Source organism: Kryptolebias marmoratus, linkage group LG1 (assembly GCF_001649575.2).
Source record: "Kryptolebias marmoratus isolate JLee-2015 linkage group LG1, ASM164957v2, whole genome shotgun sequence".
Lineage (NCBI taxonomy): Eukaryota > Metazoa > Chordata > Actinopteri > Cyprinodontiformes > Rivulidae > Kryptolebias > Kryptolebias marmoratus.
The window spans coordinates 12625451-12645927 of NC_051430.1; the positions used below are offsets into that span (position 1 = coordinate 12625451).

Genomic DNA, 20477 nt, shown 5'->3' on the forward strand with positions numbered 1-20477 from the left:
AACTGTATTTCAACACTATAAATCTGAGATAGTGTTTATGTTGAGCCGAGTAGAGGGAATTATCTTGTGATCCTTATGTGTAGAAGGCTGGTTTTGTGCTCTCTCTGTCTGCAGTCTGATCTTCAGCTAACTACTGCATTCATCAAAGGCCTAGTCAGACACACAGAGACAATAGCTAATGAGTAGGAGCTCCCAGTTGGGCTGATCGGGGCTTTGGTGCTCCAGACAATGCAACAACATCTGTGCAGCTGAGTGCTGGCGTGTGCTGGCAGAGGCATCCCCAGAGAGGAGGAACAAGGGGGGGATGTGGATAGCTGGGTGGTGTCTTCATGTGTCCTGGACATATAACCCTCTCTATACATTCAAGCCCTCACATCACCCAGCTGCACGGGGTTTTGACACAAGAAAAGGATGAATGTGCAGGGAAACCATGATGTATTTCTCTTCCAGGTATGTTGTTTTCACAAAACTGAAACCCCAGCTAAAAAAGCATTTGAAAATGTCAAGAGTTTTAAGTTACCACTGGAATCGAGGGAGAGAGAGGATTTTTCCAGTGCGAGGAGGTAGAAGGGGAGGAAACAGGTGTGGACCGCCCTGTGGATGGAACTTCTCAAGGGGAGGGTTAGCAGTGACGGGGGCAGGATGGATGCCTCCCTTCAGGGAGAGAGGTGCGCATAATTCAAGGAAGAAGCTGCTCTCTCCAATATATGAGAATTAGTTATGCTGAGCGACAACAGGCCGAGCATGAACAATAAGACTCCTGTTTGGGCTCAAGCATTACTCTACAGCGTTTAAAGGGAGTATCTTATTGTAAACATGCAGGTTGAGCAAAGACGGCCAGAAAACAGGCAGGTCTGCACACTTTACTCCCACCAAGGCAGTGACCCATCAGGAGGACTAGGTGTACCTGGTAATTAAAATGCAATCTTTGCTGCTGTGCCCCCTGGAGTGGCGGTGGCAGCTGACTCACCCAGGAGCCTGGGGGCGAGAGGTGCCACCTGCACTGCCGCGCCACCTGCGCCACCACTGCCTCCATTCATTAAGCCTGGTATTTACACTAGCGTTTGTCCCCCTCCCCTTCCCCTCCGACGAGCCTGGTCTTTGTGGGCCCTGGTAAGGCAGCGCTTTATTAGAATTAATGTGGCACTTCAGAGGAGAGTGTCAGTGTGGCGAGTGCCGGGGTGCCAGGAGAAAGAGTCCCCAGCTCTCCTCTGTCACATTGAATAAAGGCGCCACAGCCGGCCTGAAGCTGAGATGAGCGCGGACAGCACATGACAGAACTGTTTTCCAAGGCTGAGGGAAAGTAAAGTATTCTTTATTCAATCTGTTTTCATGTTTACAGGATGAGCTATTATATTGTACATGGAGAACAACAAAAATCGTGAGGAGAACATAACAGCGCGAGACAGAAAAATCTGGACATCCAACAACGCTCGCCCAAAAGCGGATGTGGCAGTTAAAGAAAACTAATATCAGGTTCAGCGAGGACCTGCATGTGTTGTGTTCTGAGTGATGTAATTGTCAACTTTATTAGGTCAAGGCATCACATATAGGTGACACCCAGTTTTCTCACTTTACATGTTGGTTTTTCACCCCTGCTGCACGCTTTCAAGCGCTGCCAAGACTCAGCTTCCTGGAACTGATGATGTAAGTATCACATTATAAACCCCAACACCTCAACCAGTTATTGCGATCAAAAATAATGTGGAGCTAACATGGCCTAATAAGTTCTCACTTTAGTCATGAAACTGACTCTTTTGCAGCATTTTATTACAGCCATTTTGCACTTTCTTATTTGCCAGGAAATAACAGAAAACTGTGGCATTTAGACACATTAACTGTAGTATGTTCACGTTGGGCTGCCACATTAAAAAATGGCAGTTTGTGGGAGTGTGTTTTAAACTGTTGTTACCACTATGTTTGGTCATTTCTGCTAGGATAAATGGAGAAGGAGGGGTGGCAACACTGATGCTACTTGTAGTCAGGCAGCAGGGGAGGGCATTAAAACCTAGTTTGCATCACTCAGCGCCTCCAATTAAACACGAATAACCAGATACAAGTTCCTGTCTTCAAATATGTTTTATGAGCTTCCGTGCAGCGGGGGAATTCTCCAGAATATACTGCACATCTCCCCGCAGTTTGGCTATCTCTGCTGCATGCCTCAGTTCATTAGTGTTAAAAATGGTGAGCGTTTTACAGCCGTGTGTACTTTTTAAGTCTTATTAGCTTCAGACGATGTTGTTTAAGGGGCATATGAGGCTTCCAATTAATGCCGTTGAAAACTAAAACAGAAGTTTCTCCAATATGTTTTTTTTTCCTTCTTCGAGTTAAATGCAACTTTATTTTAAGCCATGGGCTAAACTGCTAGCACTCTCCTTATCAAAAGCAGACATCAAAGTGCTGCAGTTTATGCTCACATAGCATTATATTAATCCTTAAAATAAATCTTTATATAAATGCTCAGTTTGGATTTTTTTGAAGTGGGGTTCTGTGGAGAGCACTTAGTATCTTACCTGCAGTAGATGGCCCTCTGAAAATTCTCAGTTTGGAACAAGGGGGTTTATGCTGGGGTCCATTTCCCTCAAACCTGGGAATGATGTCACATAAAACTTTACCGTGTTCCAGCTGCAACTCAAAACTTTGCTAATAGCTGTGCTCCATAACCAGGCTAACAACAATTAGGAATGCAAGCTGATGACAGTGTGTTTCTCTGCACTCTGTGTGTTCAGAAACTGAAGCAACATGTTTCCTAATGGAAGCAGAGGAGTACTACATGACTGATTTCATCTCATACAAACTGACAGAAATGAAATTAAAAAAAAGTTTATTTCTGCAGCCATCAATAGTATTCATGCATGAGGCAGCCACTTGAGGTTTTGAGGCTGGGAAGTCTGATTTCTGAGGGTGATCCAGTGGATTTCTTCTTCTCGGCCTTCACAAATTCTGACCTCCAGGTAGAAATTAAATACACCAATAGTTTTAACAGTAGAGTTGAGCTAATGGCTAGTCTGGACCAAAGCAGACTGGTGGCATTTTAAAACAACTCTAATCTCACAGGTTTTACAGCACTTCATGTGAATAGTATTTTTAGGCTGCCGTCACTTTTGTATTAGATGGTTATTGGTTATTTGTCTCTCTGTGGTTCATTACTGTTAATGTTTCACGCCAAACAGGATTTGCAAACATTATTTGGCAACAAACCACTGACCTACACTACATTTCTTTAAATAACCATAAACCTGTGTGAATACTTATGCAATGTAAATCCAACTTCAGTGTAAGCATTTATAAGATAGCATTAGTATAAACTGCTATATATATATATATATATATATATATATATACAGTATATATATTTTAAATTGGAGTTGTTTTAAAATGACAGTAATCCACGTTATTCTTGGTTCCGCTCAATTTAGTCATTAATTCATCTATCTGGTCAGACCTTATCTGTTTGTTGAAAATGAGTTTGTTCAGAGAGCTATCTGCTGCAAGTAAAATACTCACTCCTCATAACCTTTCCATAGAACCCCTCTTTGAAAAAATCTAAACCATCCCTTTAAGAGAAAACCTAACTAGCTTCAAATAGAAATTTACATTTGGATCTCGACTTGCAGATGTCATTAGAGACATGTCAGTCAAGTCCCTGTCCACAGTTTTTGTGGATATGTAAAAGTTTTTTTTTCTTTACCGTTTTGACCCTGGAGCCCTAAAACAGTATTTTTTGAAAACAAGTTTTTAAAAATCTGCCACCCTTGCATTTTTGTGTTAAAAGCCAAAATACAACCTTCAGAAAACAGTGATGTCATAGCCCCACCTCTACTCTAACCTTTGACTTGGGGTTGTCGTCTTTTTCTTGGGTTTGCACCTAGCATGCAGCTTCATGTGCATGCTGCATATCTTGTTTACAGTTTTTGGTGTATTTTTGTAGCAGCACCACATACAGGCCTGGCATAGACACCACAACATTATGTGTCATTTTTGTTGTTTCCGTGTGGATGAATGCATAACATGAAATGGTGCTGTGTTTACAAGGGTGATAAATTCCATGTGGACAAGGCTTGACATTTGAGGAATCTGCTAAAAATGACCCGAAAACCAGATAATACATTTATTCGAATTCTGCAAATCTCCATTTGCTTGCGTTAAAGCTGTTCGGCTTACCTGGAATTTTTTTTTTCTCCCAACTGCATCATTTCTTTTTCTTCTACAGAGAAACATGTCTGTCTAATTTTCCCCACTTGAGTTTTGCCTCCAGCTCATCCTTACGGGTTCATCCTGAGCAGAGAAAAACGAGGCAACAACAACAAAGCTCCTTTTGCATCTTCCAGCACAGGGAGGTGCACAGAATCCAGGCTGCGCTGCACTCCCAGTCCCTTTACAGTGCTGTCACTATTCATTCACGGCCTGCCCTTCCTCCTCGCGCCACAACCTCAACAGGGGCATCGCTCATGATAGAAAACAATGAGCATGATTTGTGAACTCTCGCCGTCTTTGTAATTTCATCAGTGTAATGGGATTATATTTCAAATCACCACTCCTTTGTTCATTACACATTTAAACTCCTCTGACAGACAAAAACTTAAATAAAATGTGCATGTCAACCCTGGTTGACTTTGCCTGCGCCCGCACTTGATTAGACAAACAGTGCACCGGGGCTGTGGAACGGTGGGAAATAATGTGCTCATTTATTCATTTTTCAGACAAGTCACAATAGATTTTTAACGACCAGCGTCTGACCTCCCTTAGGTACTTCTTGCTTAGGGGGGTTAATAAAGCCTAACGCTGTGCTGCTCAGGAACCACGACGAGGAGCGCGCTGAGGAGATGTCTGTGATGAAATAAAGGCAGGACCAAATCAAGAGTCTCCAAACGCCCCGCTCTGGCTCCGGAGAGAGAGGGGAAAGAGGAAGAGAGAGTGTGTGTTGGGGGGCACCGCAGAAAGAGACTGGTATTCCACTTAGATTCCAATTCCACAGGTCTCTGAGGGACAATTAAACCGAGTGAGGAAGAAGTACTCTCTTTTTTCAATGCACTGGGCCGTGCATATTAGACGTTGCAACCATGGTGATACACTCGCACACAGAGGGGTCTGCCAAGAATTAAAGCTCGCAAAAGGCGCTCTGAGAAACTTCATGTTGACATTTTGGAACACAGAGATCTGAATCGTCCTGAAATCCAACGTCAAGCTGCGTGGAGCTAAAGGATCTCCTCCGAGTCCCTGCCACATGAAACGAAATTCATGTTTCTGACTCAGGAAAACGGACTAAATTTCACGTATTCGTGATATTTAGACATGCGGCGAAAATGTCAAAAAATTTGGCCTAAGCAGCACAGCAAGAAAGGAGGGAGCCTGTGCAGATGTGGCTGCCACCCGACATCCATCTTGCTTTCCCGCTCGGCTCAGTGCTCTATTTGTCTGAATCTATGTCATTTTAGCTCACTCAGGTCAACGGCAATTCAACCTCCTCCTTCGTCTGAGGCACTTCAGAATCATAATGTGATGCATGTGGGTTAGGAACCTGCTAAACACAGTCCCTGTCACTGCTCAGACATTGCTGGATATAAATGATTTGCTAGCGTGCGTGCGCTAGCCTTCCCCATTCTGAGCCATTCTGCATCCTGTTTGCACCTGTGCATGACCACGGCTTTGCCTTCTGGTCCGTCATGTGTCCTGACGTCAGGCTATAATCACACCTCTAGCAACTGCATTAAAAATGAATTGCTCCTAGTAATCTGCAGAAAGAAATAGTCACAAAATGTTGTTTAAAAAAAGAGGCAATGATTCTTATTTTTTCTGGGCTCAGCTTTGTTTCTCTCCTTTCAGTCGGTGCAGCTCTCTCCCGGGTGCCTCTGGGGAATGCAGAAAATTACAACCTACCTGATAATTAGCAAAGTTCAGAGCGAACAAAAATCTGCCCCACTCTCTTAGCTCCCAACCACTGGCAGCGTCCTCTTAGCAACTAATTAAGTCCGCCTCTGAGGTTTTCAGACAGAAATGGTGCTCTGGATGCTGCAACAGCAGAATTAAAAAACAAAAGGAGGAAGGATAAGAATGAGGACCGAGAGTTCATCCTTCATTGTGGGTTTTTTTTGTTTTGTTTTGTTTTTTTCTCATCTTTTCATACTGACGAATAAAATATGACAATTGTATTCCTGGAGGGAGTATTATTATTTCACACATGGATGCCTTCTTCAAATAGAAATAACAGCGTTGGCCGCCATCATGCATGGTAGCAAATGGCAAAGCTCCCTCCGTCCATAATGTTCTTTAATTATTATAATGTCATCATCCATATCCGGCAACGTTGCACAGAATAAAAAATGGAGAAACAAAACTGAGGGACACACCGGGTATTAAATGCAAATCACTAATCTCCCCTCAGCCGACTGAAATCACACTGCAAAGACGGCATTATTAGTGATTCTATTATCGCTGCTGCAGGTCACATTTCAGACTTTTCATATGAAACATATGTAGTGATAAAGCTGGGTTAAAAGCATCTTTTTATATATATTTTTAGCTTTCTAAAACAAACTGTTTTGTTATTTCCAAGTCGCCCACTTACATTAAGTCTTAAAGCCAAATTTAGCAGCTGTGGAAATTAAAAATGAAGACAAATCAGTGACAAAGTCTGGAGATCAAGAAAACTAAAAGCTCCTGGTAATCTATCATAAACCGTCGGAGCCACGTGCTCATTAGAGACACTTGAGCCACCGTGCCACTGATGACTCGCAGTGTAAATGGAGTCAGCTTTTAAAAGCCAACAGCCTCCTTGATAAGGCTCTGGGCTGCACTGAGACTGTTTGTGATGTGCAATCCATGAGAGACAGAAGAAGCCAGCAAGCAGTCATTATTTTCCCCACAATTACCTGAAGTCCTTGATAACGAGCAAAAAAAAAAAAAAAGGAAAAAAAAAAAGTCATATAATTAGAAAAACACCAGCAACACCATTATTGTCAGGAGAACACAACGGTATAATGAAGCAATTATAAATGAGCAGCTTTGTGCTTGTCATTAATTTCTGCTTTTAAGGACGTGGAGATGAAGCGCGGCTAAACGTCGGCAGCAGAATGAGCAGAAAGGATGTTTAGGTGGGTTAAACTAAAAGGAAGCACCCTGATATGTGTGTGTGTGTGTGTGTGTGTGTGTGTGTGTGTGTGTGTGTGTGTGTGTGAGGGGCTGCACCACAGACTGATCAGACCTGCAGAACTGCCGCTGATGAGTCCACCAAGTCTCTGCGTGGACAAAATGTCCTCTGGGGGAAACTTTAAACATGTTATAATAACCTTTCAAGTGGAGATGTGTGTTTATGCACAGAAAGGAACGTGCAGGCTCCACCGCAGACACACACACAGCTGAATATCAACATCATGTGTTCATGTTGGGAGGTTGCTTTTTTTTTCTTTTTTTTTTTTGGATCAAGATGCTCAGTTGCTAAATGAAAAGTAATGAGGAAAAGCACATGCTGGGTCAGGAACTTGTCCTTTCCACACATCATCACAAAGACTGATTGCTTTTTCCTTTCATTTCCAAGACGATTCTGCTCTCACTTGAGAGATACTACATTTGAAATTCATGCGTATGTTCCTTTGAAATGTATACGGCGCTTCTAATGTGGCCGCGCAATTAGTTAAAGTGTTGCATTTCATTAAAAACATTTCCTCCCAACCACTGAGTGGATTAGACACATGTCTTTTTATTAATGAGCCCTTCCTCTCTTTGATTCCTTCACGTGTTGAGATGAGTGGAGGCGAGCCGAAACCCCAGATTCCTCCTGATTTCTCAGGACTTCATGCAGATCAGCTCTTCGCAGCTTGTAAGGCATCAAAAAGTTGAAAAATGAACGAACGAGACAGTCAGTGAGTGACTGAAGTCCATTCTGCTTGCAACTCCAAAGCATTATCCCGCTCAGTTAGAAATGCCATCTTATTAACACGTACCACAGCACACTTCATCATATTGTCTTGAGAAGGCAATTGTATGGAAGGGGCAATTAGGACAGAGAAGCTGTGAGGTTGCCATTATTTTAGAATTTAATGACCACGCAATACGGCGCTAGATGTAGAAACGAGGGCTACAATACTACAATTATGCATAATCTGGCAGATCTTAGCGCACCCCCCACACTCCTCTTCCTTGTGCCTTGAATAAATTTGCATGGAAATGCACCTCTGCCTAATTTATTCAGAAAAATTAGAATATACATTACAAATATTTCCACGGACGACATCAGCAACATGCAGTTAGGAATTTAATGACTTATTTTTTTGTATTCGCGCTCATGGATTAGGCAGGGACAGCCATCTTTGGCAAGGATTTTTGTTTTTTGTTGGGGTTTTTTTACGGAGGGGGAAAACAGATAAACAAATAAGCAGATACGTAGATGTATTTCTGAGATTCATATTCACCTTTCATTTTTTCCAGCTGCTGTGCCATTTATTGAGGAAAAGAAAGCTTTCCGACCCATAACTTTAGGAACACAGAGGGAGAAATGTGCACTGTTTGTGTGCTTATGGACCATAAAACCAAGCATGTGCGCCGCTCAAGATGCATGACACTGGACACAACCCAAAAGCAGGGATTATTGACATAGATGCTCCACCATTAATAAGCCACTCCATCCTTTGTGTTCGGGGTCGCCGATGCTGCAGTTAACTATAACTTGTCAAGGCTGCTCCAGCCCCACAATGCGTACCTCATGCATCTCCTGTCAGCAGGCATAATTCCTGGATGCCGGCACGCCGCTGATTTCTGCATAAGTGATGCGAGCCTTCTAGTAGAGTTAGGAGCACGAGTCTTTTGCCATTGAGAGATGTTCATCATTCTTGATCTAGCTCTGTCAAGACCTGGTGTTTTAGTGCCTCTCACGATTAGGCAGAATTGACAGGCCAAGAAGGCAGTGAATAGCAAAAATGTGAGGAACTAAGGGGGTGTGGTGCAGGCTGTAGGGTGAAGTGGAGTGTGGCCGCCATTTAATCTGCAATTTATCAGTTTAGGCTGCACCATGTAACATCAGGGAGATTACATTCCTGAGAGAAGGAGCTCTATCTCTCCATCCTCCACCTCCTCCTCCGTGCCTATCTTCCTCTCACACGCCTCCTAATGTTGTCTGACGGCAGAACGCGGAGTACAAAGGGAGGACTGTCTTTATCGTCACCATTATAGTTTCTGAAACCCTTAATTAATATATAGCATTGTGGGCCACTGTGTAAGTAAGCAACGAGGCGCCGTGTGACAGAAAAATGGCCCCGTAGGAATCTGGCTCCAGTTTGACAAGCGACACCTTCTATGGATATTGTAAAGAAAAACTTGAGCTATATTTTTAAAAAAAACAACAAACGCACACACACAAATGAGCATTAAACACACTTTGCCAGTAAAGCACATGACCTCTGACAACACCAATCAGTTTGAGCCAATAGATGCTTAATTGCCATTTTTCCATTGGAGTGCTTTATTGATGCCATTTCAGAAGTGATTAATATGACCTGTTAACTGGCTGTTGCATTTAGCACTGAACAAAACTGAGTTGGCACACTGGATACTACTTTCTTTGTTTTCTGCCATTACACATACTTTATTTACCCTCCAAATAATCTCAGATTATTCTGTATTTCATCCTATGCATTTTTTTAATGCACCAGCTCCTGGTGTATCTTCAAATAGGGATGATGGGCTGCTTTAATTTTACACAAAAATCACAATCAAATGAATCCAGCAGATTCTCTCAACATTTGTGCTCACTGTGGGGGTTAAAAGGATCATTACCATGGCCTCTTTTAATAAACTCAGGTATGGGAGACAGCGCTCCGTTTTCTTTGTTTGTTTTATTTTTATTTCTTTTTCATCTCTGGCTCTGGAAGGGCAGAATTCGAAATATGAAGACATGGCTTACAGGAAGGAAACCCATGGCAGCCTGATATTAAAATGGTTCAGGAGTCAAGTAGAACAAGTCAAGCAGCTTGAGGGCAAACAAAAGAGAGGAGGAGGAGGACAGAGGAGGAGGAGGAGGAGGAGGAAAAGGAAAAGAACAGGTCATTCTTAAAAGCTAATGGACTGTCAATGGTCACATTGTAATATATCAAATAATGTAAAACATATTTGCTTCATGGTTAGGTTGTGCTATCAGTCGTTGACCTTTCTTTGTTTAAAGTATCAGCTGACCTAAAAAACAAAAACATGCAAAATTTTTAAGTATTCTTGAATTTAGGGAAGGTTATCGTGAAAGAATTTTGCTTCCAAATCGTGGTTTTGTATAGTATAGTATAGTATAGTATAGTATAGTATAGTATAGTATATGTTTCTGATCATGAGCTGCTGAGATCCGTCCTGCTGCAGATGACTGTAGCCTCCACCAGATGGACTTGAGCACGAACATGAGCCATGCAGGGTCCATACGCTTCACATTTCTGGGCCCTGGAGATGCAAACACTGAGACGTTCATTTTACATCTTTCCGAAGTTGTTTATTTTTAGAATCCGGCATCATAGATTAGGATCAAACAAGTTGGCGCAATGTATTGATTGGTGATCCTTCTTTGTTAGGCACGCCTGCGTCCCCCAGGATGATTTTCTCGACATGCCCGAGAGGACGTATGGCCGGCTGCACTTATCTGCACAGCCCCTCTGCAGCGACAGAGAGCTTGATCCTTTCTGAAAGGGGAATTGAACTCTCACAGGATGAAGACATGACATCTTCAGCCTACTTGATGTCAGTGATAGGACAGCTCACTTGTAGATCGGGCATGTTGCCAAGCCAGCCTCTCCCCAGGTCCTGAACGCCGCCTCTGAACAGAGGCCAACGACACAGACGACATCCGGGGGAAGCCCATCACCTGTTGCTTAAGGACAGAATAATCAAAGTGGGTCACAGAAGAGTGCTGGCCCTCCACTGGGCTGGGCGGGGTGGGGCGATCTGATGCGTGTGCATGGCACGTCTGCGTTGGTTTTCTGGAATTTGTCAGGGCAACGGCCAGAGCTGAGCCCTGAAATCCACTCTGGTGACAGAGATCATCAGCATCAGCAGCTGATCTTCAGCCTAGATCATGTTCAGAGTGAGGGCCATGCCAGGCAGAGACACCACAGCTCTGTCCAACTGCAGGGGTGGAGGGGGGGGAGACTCTCGGCCAACACATTTCTGACAAAACATTCAAATCAGCACAACTGTAAGCTGTATGGGCAATTCTTAAGGCAATAGCAGCGAAGGGCATTTTAATATAAACAAACCGCAGCTTTATTGATTTACATACATGCAGACGAAGTGCACAGATTTATGCTCTTTGGGGATTTTTTTTTTCTCCTTCCAATCAACACTTGACACTTCCCCTAACAATATGGCCTAATTGCAACCTGAATGAACCGTGCACGCTCAATCAGAGAGGGAGTTTACTGTCGAATTTATGAAAATACACAAAAGAGGGCCCGTGTTAGTTGTAGGCTACACCTGCACTTGTCAAGGTACTCAAGTACGCTGGGTAATTGGCTGTTGATTGCTGCCATTAACATGTGATGGCTAAGTGCATCTAATTCCTGTTCCATTTCCACGGTTCAATTTAATGTCACCACCCACTCTTTCTCTCAGAGGTGATTAGTACAGACTGTGAAAATTGTTCTTTTTCTAATGATATAAGCAAAATATAAGGAAGGCGGACGCAGAAACGCCACTGTAACTGACACTTTTATCTAATTGATGTTTTTTTTCTTGTGTGTGTGGAATACAGGGAATGTTGTGCGATTCATTACTTTCTTTTAACATTTTATGTTGTTGTTGTTTTTTAAAGCAACACATCTATTGTGGCCCCTAATAATAACAGCAACCTTATAATGAAACAAAGCTAAAGTGTTTTTTATTTCCTTACAAGGCACAAATCTCCTTTTCTAAAATTTTTTTAATTTATTTATTTTTTCCTCCTTCACCCTTTTGTCTGTGCAGTTTAAAAAGGCTGAAATTATTCCGGAGAGTGGTGCTCACTTTTACCATTTGCATCTCTTTCAATATCAGCACCTCTGGGCACTGAGACTCGGTATCCCTTTGAGTTTTAATCTTCTCATCTGCCTCCATCCTTGCGGCTGTTTCATTTAAGTTTTAATATGTGTATTTGACATTTTGTTCATTTAGGCACCCCCCCTCCCTCCCTCCCTCCCCTCGCGCTCCTCTGTCCCCCCCGTTTTAATTTAATTGACGTGCTGCTGCCTCGTGCTGTTTTTGTCCTGAGAGGAGAGATTTCGCCCGCCACTGCCAGCAGGTGAAGTCCGGCTACATGTGTGCACCGCGCGCAGGGTGGAGGTGTTTAAATATCCGCACGTGAAGGGTTAAAAAACAGGCCGCGTGATTGGTCAGTTATGGAGGTGTTTGACATATAGAGGATACAAAATAAAGGAGAGGGGGCACGCTGAATTTTGCGTAACAGCAAATATATATTTTATCATAAAGCTAAAATAAAAAAATGACTGTTTTCACACAAAAATATTATTGGAATAATTATAATAATTAGTGTTATAAAAAGTAAACGATGTAATTTAGAAACCCTGCCAGACAGCAGGTTCAAATCGTCTTTAACGTGGAGCTCGGTGGACTTCTTTGTCTCTTAGATCAGACCTGCTCACCGTCCTCAGGAATGGCGCGTCTGCCATCTGCCGGACACCGGTGGTATTACACCCAGACTTCAGCTGTGTGGGCTGTAGTTCAGGAGGGTGGTAGGTCAAAAGTGGGTGGTGGTCCTGTTTCTGTGAGCCTCAGCTGCTTGGTAAAAGTCAGGTGTACAGTTATCACCCACCGCCGAGAGGCAACAATGTTATTGCACTTGACTGTGTGTTTGTTTGTTAGTAAAATATCTCATGAACCAGAGGATGGATTTTAATGAAACTCAGAAAGTAATCACTGGTTGTACATCTACAAGTGATTAACCTGTGGAGTCAACCCAATTCAAGATGGCCACCACAGCTAAGTGACCTCAGAGAACTTAAATAATTACAGGAAATAATTATTAGATGTGCCTCAACAAAAGATTAAGTTTTGGAGTCAGTTCAATTCAAGATGTCAACCTCCACAACTAACAGTCCTTAAATAACAAAAAAAAAAAATGGCTGCTCAGTTTGTCTAGATAAGAGATGTTGTACTAAACCTTAGTGTGATAGTAGCTGAGAGTCATTCACAACACATAGTCCAAGCACTACTCGTTGCACGAGTTCTTTGTCTAAAACTTCAGTCTGTTAGCAGAATATTTAATTAACCACTGGACTGATTTTAATGACACTTTCAGGACGTAATCATTGGATGTAAATCATCAACTCATTAACTTTTGGGGTCGACCTAATTCAAGATGGCCACCACAACTAATCAATAGTAGCAAGGACAAAAATGGCCACAACTCAGTCAATTTAACAGATATCCATCTCAAATTTGGAGTGGTAGTAGCTGAGAGTAACTCAGAACACGAACTGAATGACATCTTGCAATATCACATGGGATTGTACATAACATCTTTAAGGCCTTTAATTTATGAGTAAAGGAATAAAGCTATGAATATATTGTTTTAAAGAAATAATAATAATAAAAAAGGAATAGTCACACATAAGTGACTTCTTTTTCTCTATGTCGTAATAGGTGAGCTATGGGAACAAGCTGCTTTTATTTCCACACAACAGGAACTGAGAGGGTTTTTTTTGGACATTATGAGATCATTGTCTGATGCTAAGGTGGGAGGGCATCGTCCCCCCCCCCTCCAGTCAGGAAGTACCACACCAACATGTGAAGTCATGCATGAGTCCCGCTGGACTGATCATCTGTTATCCCACAGCCATCTGGGTGAGACCCGAGGCCTGCTGATGTCTTCAAGGAGCAGAATGACATCAGTGCAAACCACAGACGAGTCAAAATAAAAGAATTTAAAAAAAGATCCTCAGCCTCACCTGGATCAACTTCTAGTTCAACCCCAGGAAGGCATTTCCCCAACAGAAAAAAAAAAGCATGCACAGCAGTTTAAATCAAACCTGAGCTTCTTTGCGTCTGAAATCAGTAAGGTGCCAAATAATCACAGGATCCAATCTTTAAATCTGCCCCGTCTACCCACTGGCTTACGCAACTAATTAACTTCGCACATTAATATTTGAATTTAAATTACCAATTGAGAGATATCATCAGGGAACACAAAGCACCCCCTTGAAGAAGTTTATGAAGAAAAAAAAAAAGTATTAGAGAAGGCAATCGGTGAAGTAAGGATGAGGGGAAATCTCCAATTACAACCCTTTGAAGCCCTTGTCAGCAGTAATGAAATGTTTGCTGAGAGGTTGCTATTTGTGGCTTCGAGATTGGACGATGCTGCTCCACTGCCCCCAGTCCCAATTATACTCTGTGCATTTTTATTTATTTTTTTCTTTCTGTAATACTGTTCTCATCCATCGTTTGAGCCTTTTGTATGGATGAGCCTAAAATGGTGTGAGAAGGCCGAAAACAGCCCAACATTCAGAGCACGGACAGGTGAGTAAAACAGGAAAGGGGATGGGGAGAGGAAAAAAAATGTCTGCTTCTTTTATTATTTTTAAAGATTTACAGAATGCATTAATCACAGTAAAGACAAACTGGCTTTCCCCACATGTCAGAGTTGTGCAAGCTTACAAATAAATTTAAAATCAGATGAAAGGTGTAAAACTCCCCCCCCACCACCACCAACAATGAGTCTTTCATTTCAGTTGTACAGGGAGCAGTGCACCGAGCAGACCGACTCTTGATCCTGTTCGGCTGCGCGCGGTTGATGACACCGTCACGTTTCCATTTATTTAATTATTTACTTTGTTGTGCAATAATTTGGTGCTTTCATAAATCCTTCAGGAAGTCACCCGTAGCGGCTGCGATCGGCTTTCCCGGGGACGTGGCGGCGAACGAGCCAGGTCCAAATAATTTGATCAAATTTGTGCGGAGTACGTATCCCCAATTAAAGTGACATCACATAAAACTAATTAGCATAGATGCAACCTGCAGCTTGATTTTCCAGTGCGTGGGTTTCTCATCAAATTGATTCCGCTGATTGCAAGGAGGTGCACTGCGCAGACACACACAACTTCATGTGCTACACAAATACAAAAAAATGGGATGGTGGATGGTGGTGGGGGTTCTGATGCTGCCGGTTAATGTGACTGTTCATCAGCTTAAAATAAGTGTGTCAAATATTTTAACCACAGTAGCCGTGTCGACGATCGACGTGCCAGAATACACTGCTCCCTGTCAAAAGTTTCCAAGAACACACACACACACACACGTGCATGTGTTTCTGTGCAAAATATACGAAGGTCTGATATGCAAGTGTCACGGAAACAAAGGGAAGCTTTGCGTCCTCTTGCAGGTTCAATTACAAGGCCTGTGGCACAAACTAATCCTATTCTACGACTGATCACGACTGAGAATGCGCAGACCGTTCGATGACTTCATGCAAGAGGAGGCAGAGGGTCAACCACTCACATCTCACGCACACTCACAAAGCAAAAGAAAAAAGAAAGAAAGCACACACCCACGTACTACGCAAACCACTTTAGCATAAACTGAGAGTCAGTAACAAGTCAATAGTGTTTATTAATTGGATTCTATTTTGCTATGCGTCGTGCTGTCTGGTCAGTAACTGTGAGAAGTTAGTGAAAACTATAATACATGTGGGCGCGAGTACTGCGCACCAAAAAGGATTTAAAGGGGATGGGGAGGGGAAAAAAGAGATTTAGTCAGTTGTGGATAATAAGAGACGTGGTTGAAATTTAACTGGAAAAATGTAATGACACATATCACAGCACGCTAAATTGGGGGGAGGGGAAGGGGGGGGTATAAGCGCACATAAATACAAGTCCCTTTCTTGAACTTTTAAGGAGGTAGAGAGCCGAAATAGTTAAGTTACTCTGCTCATGTGGAGACATGTGGCATCTCAGGTATCATAATACAAAACTATCACGTCTTAGCTCATTAACTAAGGCTTGTTTGATAAAGGGTGATGAGACCACAACGAGCACCACAGTAGGTCAATATTTAACTTTCGCTTCAAATCTCTGGTTTGCTCAGTTTTTTCCCCCCTCACCAGTGTAAATGCAGTTCAGTACTGTTTGTAATAAGCGCAGGACAGTGACTGTAGATGTTCTGATATCAGGCTCAACTCTGAGGTAGGAAGTAAATGAAATAAAACGAAAAGGTATTTGTTCTCAGGTGCACTGAAAAGACTGAGCCGTGCTTATAAGAAACGTCCACTTCCTGCGGCTGGACTTGAGGTTTCTCAGTGAGACGTGGTTGGCCCATCGGGAGTGTGCATGTGTGGAGTAGAGGGGGAAGGGAATCATATCAATCTTGGAATAATCTATGGAGAAAAAAAAAAAAAAATCAGAAGTAGCTACCTGTACAAGAGCGCCCCTCATCAAAAAGGCACTGTTTTCGTAAACCCATTGAATGCCACTGCTGCTCTGTGCACGAGTCGACCCTGTACATCGTCGCCACTCGGCATCCGCCCGCCCGAGGGCCGCTCAATACTAAAAAGCGCCTGCCGAACTCGAGCACTTCAAGTCGGGTTTGTTGTAACATTGCTCGCCTCTGACATCCTGAATGGGCATGATATGCATGTTCGTTTCTGAAATATTAGATGAAGCATTAAATAGGACGAGAGAAATAAATACACTTCATTTCACATACAAATGCAGGCCCTCGAGTCCAAATTGATGAATGTTTCGGGGTGAGATTAGGTAAACTATTGATGAGACGAGCTGCCTAACTGTAGGATGAACCTATTGAGGGTGTGGAGTAACTGTGTGCAGGTCACTAATTCCCCGTCAGAAGTCCTGATTGTAAATCCCTGTGTGAAAAATGCATGAAATAAACATACTGTCATTTATTTGGAGGCTATCCCTCTAACCCAGGTGAAAAACAAATTAGCTAACATCATCAAGGAAGTCTGGTCCCTTTGTATAAGATTATATTCTAAATAAATTTAAAGTCTTATTGGTAACTGTATATATAAAACATTTCGAACGAGAAGTCAAAGACGACAACTGGAAAACAAACAAACAAAAAAAAAAAACGATAAAAAGGAAAGATTTAAATCAGATTTAGAGTTGATATGTTGCCAATTTTTCCACAAAGCCGTTTTTCCCCCCACCTTGACCGAAACCTGGATTTGTCCACATACGTACAGTAATATATATTTTGTTTTCTTTCAGCGTCTCTGGCTATGTACAAGCTATACAAATAAAGAGCAGGCTGAGAGTCAGGTTTTGGAAGCTGTGCAGAGGGAGCAGTTGGTTGGGAAGCCTCCCAGTCTCCCGGCTCCCGGCTCCTTCCCCCGCAGTCTGCCCATACAGGTGGCTGTTCTGCTTCACTTGCGATCGTCGATGGTCTTAATGAATTCCACCGCCGCGGTGAACTGCATCCACCAATAGCACTCCTCCCCACTCAGACGGCTGGCGTAGAAATTATTGATGTACTGAACGGTGGACAGCAGGCAGGGCGGGTTTGCCTGGAGGGGAGGAGACGTGGGGATGGGCGACCATTAGGAGCTCAAAGCAGCTCATGCAACAGCGTACAGATTTAAATCATAAATATGTATTTTTTTTTAATCTATACGCATTTTATGCTGCAGTGCAACAATGTTATGTGAAAGAATTTTTCAGATTATTAGTCTTATTTTAATTGAGATGAAGACAATAATAATAAAAATTGTAAAACTTTAAGAAATTATGAGTTTAAGAAAACGTGGCTGAATTTGCCCAACGTCAGATAAATGACAAAACTCACCCTGATGAGGACAAAGACCAGAACGGGGACAAAGTCATCTGCTCCTGGCACAGAGTCTTCATTGGCTAAACTGAGGAGATTCATGATGGTGGAGCACATGCGCAGAATACACTGGACTTTGTCCCGGGGTGTCTTGTATGCATTGATGGTCCGAATCTCGGACTGAGCAGAGGGCCAGGGAGCTTCTTTTAGGTAGACCTACGACCAGGAAAAAAAAATGATAGTGTCAGCTTTCAGAACTCAGGCTGTCAATTCATATCTGCCTTTTCTGTGAATGCATGGAGACAAAAAAAAATTTTTTTAAAAAGTGTCTGTCAAGATAATACCTCTGGTATTTGAAGAGCTTTGTGATTCGCTGTAACAACTTTTGAGAGCCGCTGGATGTGTTCATGGAAAAGCCTGCGAACAACGGGAGGAGAAAGTCTAAAATCAGTCTGAAACCAGAGAAACTGCATTGTCACAGTGAGAAAGTAAAGTTTTGAATGATTATTGAAATTAGTTGAAGCTAAAACTGAACTGTTAAAAGGTTAAATAGAACTAAAAAGAGCAAAACTGTAGCTGAAAGATAAAATTAGAAGGATAGCTAAAAGTAGCAAAACTATAACTTAAGGTTTAAAAGAACAGAAGGCTAGATAAAAAATAAAAGTAGTTAAAAATAGAAAATTACAGCTAAAAGTAGTAGCTAGCAAAATGATAGCTAAAAGCTAAAACTAGCATAAAAAGACAAAAATAGAGCAAGTTTCTAGAAGCAGATTTCAAAGAGTTTTGAGGAACTGAAGTTAAATATTTTTAAAACTATAAAAGTTATAAAAAACAGAAGTCACAGGACACTATTCCCATGACATTTTAAGTTCCAAAAATGTGTTGGTGAATGTTTGTCAAAGCAGATAAAACATTGATAAAACAGATTAGGGCATGAAACCTCTGTTTTCCCTGTAATCAAAAACAAACAAAGAAAAAAAAAAAATACTTCTTGCTGTGAGAAACAAAATCCCTCTGAATTTGTTTAGCATTGCAGCTACTCACTGGTCTCTGAGAATATCTCCATCCTGATTGGGGTAGAAAGCCAGCTTGAAGATGCGGTTCATAACGCTGCGTTCGATAGCCATCTGGGCATCCTGCAGCTGGTCTTCGCTTGCATACTGCCAAATGGCATCACGGGCCATGGCGCCGTACAAGTAGCGCAGAAAATCCTCCACCGCTGCTGTCTTGTCATCAGCTGCTGTGCACCCCTGGAACGCTTGAGGCAAGCACAAAAACAACAGAATTAATACTCCTCCCGTGTCGTGCTGTGCTTGATATTTCTGCACTGAGTTTCAGCATATCACTTGGAAACAACGCATTATATACATATATAAATAAAATGGTTTTATAATTAAGTGTTTAAATATTTATTTTGGAATGTTTATTCTCGTCTCTGTGGAGTGATTTAATGAAAAGGCCTTGTAAATTATAAAGAGCACGTTGAAACCAGCAGAAAATAAATTTGGCATAAAGATGAAGATGAAAAATCTCTGCTCAGAAGGGTGGAAAGTCAACGTGCTCGTCAGGGCTTTAGAAACAAAAAGAGCGAAGATGCTGAAATACCTTTAATGAAGTCGAGCATCTTTGACTCCATATGTTCAAGGAGGAGGCGAACACAGACGGTGGTGAAGTAGCGATTCGCCACCTCCTTGTCTCGCAACACCCTCTGTAAGAGCCTCTCCAAGTGGGCCTGGGAGGTCTGCAGGCCCTGGCGACACCTGGTTAGATAGGCTATGTATGGAGCCCGCTTTCTGAAGTAAACACACAAAAACAAGCGTTTCATTATTTCAGTTGTACAACTCCGAGCACATCTGCCAAGAATTAGTATAAATCACAGAAAAGGGGTTAAATTTCCTATAAAGGTGTTTTTTTTGTGTAAACCTCTATACCATTTCATGCCACTAAATGTTTTTCTTCCTGATTTGAAAAAGAAAACAAATGTAACCTTGTCATTTACTAAATATAGTGGTTTGGAGGATAATTTCTGATCTATCGTTTGAAAGTTTTGATTATCCAAATTGGTAATAAGCCTAAATTTCTGAGTTTATCATTTTTAAACCTACCTACCAACTTATTTATTTTAGTTTTTACAATTACTATATTTTGAACATTTCAAATTCACACAATAAAAAATAATTACATTCAGCAATAATTTCATGCATACCAAATATTTTATCATAAAAGAATATGTTGAAAAGTTATCATACAGAAAGAGAATCCTAACAATAATGTGAAATATCCTGAATCTACCAGAATACTGGGAAATAATGTAATAAAAGTGTTTAAAGTACAGCCCAGGACTACATGTAGGAGAGGTTGCCTGATTTCACCTGTAATCCTCTGCTATGGCAGCCAGCAGCTTCCTGCAGGTGCGCGCGTCGAAGCGGCTGACGCAGCGCGTGGTCTCCTGGATTTGGGCGATTTGGTTCTTATCCTGAAGGTTGATGGCTTCTGCTAGCTGGACCTTTAGGAAGCAGACAATCTCGTTGTCTGAAAGAAAGTGGACGAGAGAGACAGGACTGAACGACTTGCTGCTGACGAAGGATCTGATGGTGGTGTGTAAGCAAACTGCTGCCATCACATCACGATGTGACCGATGACCAAAGATGATCGCCTTATAGCTTGAAATTTAGATGTTACTTTATGCCTGCAGCTGTGGCTCAGCGGACAGAAAGGTCACCCTCCATGAGCTA

General features: G+C 42.1%; 1 protein-coding gene across 3 annotated transcripts in view; it reads right to left on the reverse strand.

The window, feature by feature from the left end:
* Window positions 1-14503: 14503 nt before the first annotated feature.
* gapvd1 (GTPase activating protein and VPS9 domains 1) overlaps window positions 14504-20477 on the reverse strand; it is a 30921-nt gene continuing 24947 nt past the window's right edge. For 2 of the 3 annotated variants that reach the window (XM_017417252.3, XM_017417251.3), the window contains 6 exons: window positions 20115-20274; window positions 19348-19535; window positions 18787-19000; window positions 18087-18159; window positions 17761-17958; window positions 14504-17482 (listed from right to left, as the gene is read on the reverse strand). In XM_017417252.3, the coding sequence (XP_017272741.1) occupies window positions 17342-17482; window positions 17761-17958; window positions 18087-18159; window positions 18787-19000; window positions 19348-19535; window positions 20115-20274 (974 nt within the window). In that variant the 3' untranslated portion in view covers window positions 14504-17341. The remainder of the gene's footprint in view (window positions 17483-17760; window positions 17959-18086; window positions 18160-18786; window positions 19001-19347; window positions 19536-20114; window positions 20275-20477) is intronic. The other variant, XM_017417253.3, reaches the window with a different exon arrangement.